Source organism: Lactuca saligna, chromosome 6 (genome assembly GCF_052625555.1).
Source record: "Lactuca saligna cultivar CGN05327 chromosome 6, ASM5262555v1, whole genome shotgun sequence".
NCBI lineage: Eukaryota > Viridiplantae > Streptophyta > Magnoliopsida > Asterales > Asteraceae > Lactuca > Lactuca saligna.
In genome coordinates this window covers 168,871,007-168,877,953 of record NC_136422.1, presented here as the reverse complement: position 1 = coordinate 168,877,953, position 6,947 = coordinate 168,871,007, and the positions used below count along the sequence as shown (strand labels likewise).

The 6,947-nt window shown below is 28.8% G+C and overlaps 1 protein-coding gene across 1 annotated transcript; it reads left to right on the top strand.

Moving 5' to 3' along the window:
• Positions 1 to 848: 848 nt before the first annotated feature.
• On the top strand, positions 849 to 6,665 carry LOC145002155 (protein ECERIFERUM 2-like). Its single transcript, XM_078961451.1, has 2 exons — positions 849 to 1,277; positions 5,623 to 6,665. Exons 1-2 carry the CDS (start codon positions 864 to 866, stop codon positions 6,448 to 6,450), a joined length of 1,242 nt encoding a protein of 413 aa, XP_078817577.1. The 5' UTR covers positions 849 to 863; the 3' UTR covers positions 6,451 to 6,665.
• The last annotated feature ends 282 nt before the right edge of the window (positions 6,666 to 6,947 follow it).

Sequence of the window (6,947 nt, the reverse complement as noted above, 5' to 3'; positions counted from 1 at the left end):
AAAATAAATGGAAAAATCAAAAAATTCTTTTTTTAAATATTATTTTCGGAACATGAATTAACTAAAAAAAAATTAAAAAAAAATAAAAAAAAAATAAAAAAATGCGTCTCACGGTCTCACAAAATATAGGTGGTCTCAAATGAACCTAATCCTATATATATATATATATATATATATATATATATATATATATATATATATATATATATATATATATATATATATATATATATATATATATATATATATCAATGACCAGTTACACTATCGAGATGAAAATGAAAGAACTAATATCCAAAAGTTGAATTTAAAACCATATTTATATATAATCACATCATCGTTATATATTAACTTAATCAAACACAAACAATCGTGACATAAAAATGAAAGATGATAATGTATTTATTCACGTTTACGAATTTTAAACCTCATCACGTGAAATCCATTAAAATGGAGAAAAGTGACATGCACAACCTTGTTTATTAATGCCACGTTTTCTAGTTAATTCTTATTTACACTTTACAAATAATAATATACTTGAATCAATATCGTTATGTCAATTATATTATTTATGTATATTTATTATGAGAGCCTATGATATAAATAAGAAGTTTCTGGACAGAAAAAAATAATAATAATAAGCCAAATTATATTTTAAGTAATTAACTGAATTATTGAACCATTACGGAGTATTTCTTAAGATATGGTTTAAAAAATATATATTAACTGAAAATAATTTAATTAAGAAATAATAAATATATCGTAGAAAACCTCTTTATCTTTTTTTTTTTTTGGATTTGAAAACCTCCACCTATAAAATTGCTACGTACGATAGTTTACTTTGAAAGTACCATAACACAACCATGGAGGCAAAACTCTCCAACATCCGTCTATCCACGGTGGTTCCTGGTGAAGTAACGGCGGCAAACACCATTCGCCGTTGCACAAACGCCGATTTAGCCATGAAATTACACTACATAAAAGGAGTATATTTCTTCACGAAAGAAGCTGCCGATGGTCTAATCATTTTCGAACTGAAAACAGCCATGTCGTACCTTCTAAGCCTGTACTCCACGGTGGCCGGCCGGATCCGACGGCGGCTGGAAAACAACCGGCCGTTCATCAAGTGTAACGACAGTGGGATTAGGGTGGTGGAGGCGGAGAGTAACACCACCGTTGATGAATGGGTTGAGATGAAATGCGATGTGAGTGAACTCGCTTATAGTGGTCATGTACTTGGCCCTGACCTTGAATTCTCTCCTCTTGTTTCTATTCAGGTAAATTATTTATTTTTTTCACATGAATTTAATTATTTTAAAAGTTTTAGAAGAAAAAAATAGGTTAAACAAGTTGGATAATGGATCAAATCGAGCTTGTATAATAACAAATTCGGTATATGATGATCTTCACCATGAATATTGTTTTTAATTTATCGAGTTAGTTTACTTATTACCCTAATTTTATGTTTGGTAGTGGAATTTAAATCAAGAATCAAGAATAAAATAATATATTGAATTAGATCATTACAAAGCAATGGATTATCATCACATTCCATTATCTATAAAAAGAATAAGCTATTGGATAAAGATAGACATGTTATTTTACAAATATAAATTTTAACCATTAAATAACTTATGTATAAACATAATCGATAATTCGTTTACCAAAACCAAAACAAAAATGCGATGAGATTTAAAACATAAACAAAAAAAGTTGTATTTATTTTTAGAAAAAAAAGATTTGAATTTTGAATATTAAGAAAATGTCAATTAATGTTATTAAAAGTTATATAAATACGAATAAATTTGTAAATATGAATATATCATTCTATTTCACACCCATGTAATAGTGAGACAAAATCACCCACCCCTATGAAATGAAAATAATTCAATAGAAAAAAAATTGGGCAATTACATTTCATTTCTATGTATAACAAACAAGTGAAAATTATTTGGTCTCATGATTCTCGATTCAGTTCTAATTTCCTTGAGAAGTTTATAATTCGTATTGGATCAATGAATATGTATTTATGTATATATGTATAGAACCAAAATAATAAGTGTAGCATCTTTTCACTTCATAAGGAAAATTATATGACATAACGCTACATAATTAGAGTAAACTAACTTAAAAAAAATTACTAAAACAGTTACTATCATAATATCTCCTCTTGGTTCTTGGGGTGGCACTTGCATAATTTTCAAACTTTGTTTTCCCCTTCAATGATACCTCACAGTTTAGGATGACATGACAGTTTTAAGATGTGTTTTGTAAAACTAACTAATAGCTTGTAACTCAGCTTGAAGCTGATATTTGTTATCTCTTATATATTTAATAAACAAAAACAACTAGTTTTTGTGACATTGTTTTAGAATAATGATGTTTTGTTAAAAAGTAAACAATACTTTGCTGTCCATTTATGACATTATATCTACCTAAATATACTGGATCTCCTAAAAATACATGGAACATACTGGATCTTCTTTTTTAATGCATATATAAAATATAAACCATAACATCATTCATGTATATACTGTCTGCATATATCTTTCACATAAATTCATAAATTTGCATTTGTTGCACGTTAATAAACTAAGCACTTCATTCATGGATTTAATTATAATTTGTATTATAGTTTCGTTAAAAACAATAACAGCTATATATATATATATATATATATATATATATATATATATATATATATATATATATATATATATATATATATATATATATATATATATATATATATATATAATATTCATGTAAGAATCCATCATTCAAATCACAGATTAAAACAAATTTAGCATAGGTCGGCTTTGTCATAAAGTCAACTATGAACTTAAAAGATTCGACTTAGACAGTTAGACGTATGTGCTGTCATCTTAATTAAGCCACACATGCTAAGCTATAGTCTTTCATTTCGAGATTTGTTATTAGACATTTTGCATGCATTAAGTAATATTTAATGGAAGAATTCAATAATACAACTTAATTGTATAGTCAAATATTTTGAGATTATTTAATAATGCTTACAGGTACATAAATGAACTCTATTCACAGACATTCTCTCATTTTTTTTAAGACCGTGTAGGCTACACTTGTACTCACTATATTAATTACCTTTCGTGTCTCAAAGGAGACTTTAACCCTTAATCTTTGGCTAAGGAACAACTATCCGTCAACTCATAATACCACTATGCCAAAAACCTTTTTATTAGATCAAAGTTTCCGAGTTGTTCCATTAGAATATATATATATATATATATATATATATATATATATATATATATATATATATATATATATATATATATATATGTGTGTGTGTTTTGAGTTGTTCCATTAGAATATATATATATATATATATATATATATATATATATATATATATATATATATATATATATATATATGTGTGTGTGTGTGTGTGTGTGTTTTAAACGTGCATAACCATTTTCCCAAAAACACGAGATTAATTAATTAAGAACCTGAATTCTCCTGATTAGAAAAAGCTTTTTTCCATTCTATGCTCGCCTTTTTTTTTTTTTTTTTTTTTTTTGCATTGATACCCCTCAAAAGAAGTTGATCATCGCATACTCTTCAAGGTATTAACTACCTTGAGGGGGACTTTGTAAAGAGAAAAAGAAAGATACATTCCTAAGATGACCAAAACAACTTTACATATAGCAAGCCTTCCTCCAAAAGAGACAAAATCTCCAATAAGTAAAGGGAAGGGAACCTTCTTTGCAATTAATTTTATTACTAATTTCCGACCTTGGACACCCACTCCATACAATTTACTCTTAAGAAAGTTAACGGTTAATCCATTATACATGAGATTAAGGGCATTATCCAAAGACAATCCATTAAGAAAGTTTACATTGTCCGCCAATTGAAACTAAGACAATTCACATGGGAGCCGAACACCATGAAACATAATATCTTTGAATAATTTGATTTGAGAGATTGTATTCATTTTGAACTCATTGATGTGATTTCAACTTGTTTCTTTGACCCATTCTTCCAATTTGAACAACAACAACAATACAATCTCATTAGAATAAGATAAGAATAGTTAAGAGATAGGAAACCTCTACTCAAGAGCAGAGACTCTTCCGTAAGTAACCTTTACGAATTTGATATGTTTCCAGTTTAACTAGTTTTTCTTGTTTTACCTAGGAATGTGCAAAATTCAGTTGGGAACCCTAAAACCTATAATTTGGTTCAAATTTGGTATGTTCATTTTTTTTAACAACAAAATGGTATATTTTTTGTTAGAATTATAGGGACAACATATTAATATGACCTGGATAATTTGTTGTATTGTAATTACAACATTTTCCAAAATGTGTAATTTGACTCAATTTCTGGGTTACACGAATTCAAACTATGGGATAATCCAAGAAATCGAAATAGATTTTAGGACTAATCTGATTCACAAAAATAAAATATCTTGTTTGTTTCATGTTATGAAGAGATAACATCTTGCAAAATCATAATACAATTCTTGTGTCTTCTATAACGCCAATTCTTCAACATATAGGTAAAAGATAAAAGTTTTGAGTGAAACAACACGTCTACAAGGAATTGAGCCACCCTTGGATTTTGGCGGGGAAATAACGGTAGGATCCTTGGACCCTACCAGGGGCGTTGCCCTTAGATCCCACAAGGGGTGATGTCCCCTTGGAACCACACTAGGGAAGTTGCCCCATACCCTTGTGCTCCCGAGTTCTTGTTAGCTATCTAAGTGTGCATTCAACACCTTGAGTTCTTGTTAGCTATCTAAGTGTGCATTCAACACCTACAATCTTGGAATATAGCCAAAGGGAACTCAACTTGTCTCGAATGAAATCCTAACTACACTTGATGACATTAAAATTACCAACATTTATTATAATATAGAAAAAATAGCTATTGGTTTCTTCCCAACCAAAAATTTTTACATTAATGAAATGAAATCATTTAAATAGGTAATTAGACTTGGAAAATTAACCTAAAACAAGTCGAAATTTCACATGTAAATTGTGATTAGATATTATGACTAAGTCAAAGTGAACCACATGATTTTTTTCACATGTAATATGTGATTATATATTCTCATTTGTTCTATTAAAAATAAAGTATGGCCCATACCAAACAATATAGGGTTTAGGGTATATAAATGAGTTAGAATTACCGACTCTGGTTTAATTATGAGATATGAATCATTCTACCATCATTAGTTATCTTAAGGTATTTTGACTGGATAATAAATATTTTTTTCTATTTCTTTTCCTAACTGGTAATTCTTTAGCTAAAAAAATCCCCAACATTTTCCATTTTGAGAGGATCGGCATCCAAACTTCTTATTTTGTATATAATTATAAGGTTTGATACATATAGAGATGCGTATACAATTTATGTAATATATTTTTTAATCGTGTAATGCAAAAAAGTTTTATAAAAATGTGAGAAAACAAAGTGTAGTTTGTTTTATTAAATATCTAAAAAGTATGTATGTTATACGCATTGATCAATGATGGAAATACATTGCATTTATTTATAATAAACCTTTAACTATATTTAATGATAGAAATATATATATAAAGTTGAATTTAATACACAACTTTATATTTTCAGTTCACAAGGTTCAAATGTGGAGGACTCTCAGTTGGATTAAGTTGGTCTCACATCCTTGGAGATGGGTTATTCGCTTCAACCTTCATGAACTTGTGGTCTAAGGTCATTAAAGGAGAAACCTTATCTCAAATTCCCATCACTATAATCACAAACAATACAAAAATACCGGTTCAAGAAAAAACATATGCTTTTAGAGGTGTTGATCTTGCTGAAAACCTTTGGTGCAATGCTAACAATACCAAAATGGTTACATTTTCCCTTCATATTTCATCAAAAATTGTTGACATGATAACTTCAAATGCCAATGCCAAGCCTTTCGAAGCACTTAGTGCCATCATATGGAAGTCATTAGCTAAGATAAGAGAGCAACTTGATCCCAAGATTGTGACCTTATGCACATATGGTTCTCCAAAGAATGAAAGTAAAGCTCAAAGGAATGACCATTTTGTGAGTAGGGTTGTTGTTGATTTTATGGTTTCGGAGGCTAAGGTTACAGATTTAGCACAAATGATCACTAATAAGACACTAAATGATAGTGTCTTGATTGAGGACTTTGTGGATGGAGAAAATAAGAATTCTGATGTTACATTTTATGGGGAAACTTTGACATTTGTGAATATACAAGGGGCTAATTTGTATGGATTTGAACTGAAAGGGCACAAACCGGTTTTTGTAAACTATATGATGGCAGGGAGTGGGAATGAAGGAGTCATATTAGTTCTTCAAGGTCCAGAAAACTGCAGCGGGGTATTAGTGACGATGACATTACCAAGAGATGAGGTTATAAGTTTAAAGAATGAACTTAAAAATGGATGGTATATCGTATGACTAAATGTCAATGAAAAAGCATAGTTTGAGCATTCCAGTTTGATACACAAGTAGAAACACGAGTGGATATGGTTTTTTATTTATTCCTTTTCGGGTTTCGTTAGCAATCTGTACGGAAAAAAAAACATGCACGGGTATAAGAGTTCGAAATTATGTAATAGCCAAAGTTATGCCAAACAATTAAAAAATATATAACAATTATATATGAAAATAAATATATTTAAGGTGATTAACCAGGGCTGGTCTTTTGATTTTGAGGACACTATGCGGAAAAAAAAAGGCCACTAAAATTAAATTATATATATATATATATATATATATATATATATATATATATATATATATATATATATATATATATATATAGGGTAAAGTGAATATACCTAACAACCTTATATAAGCTTAGGTACCTAACCTCATCAAACTACGTTATTTTGCATTAAATTTTCATTTCAATCATCCAAGGTTCTTAAATTTCATCCCTAAACTTGATTTAC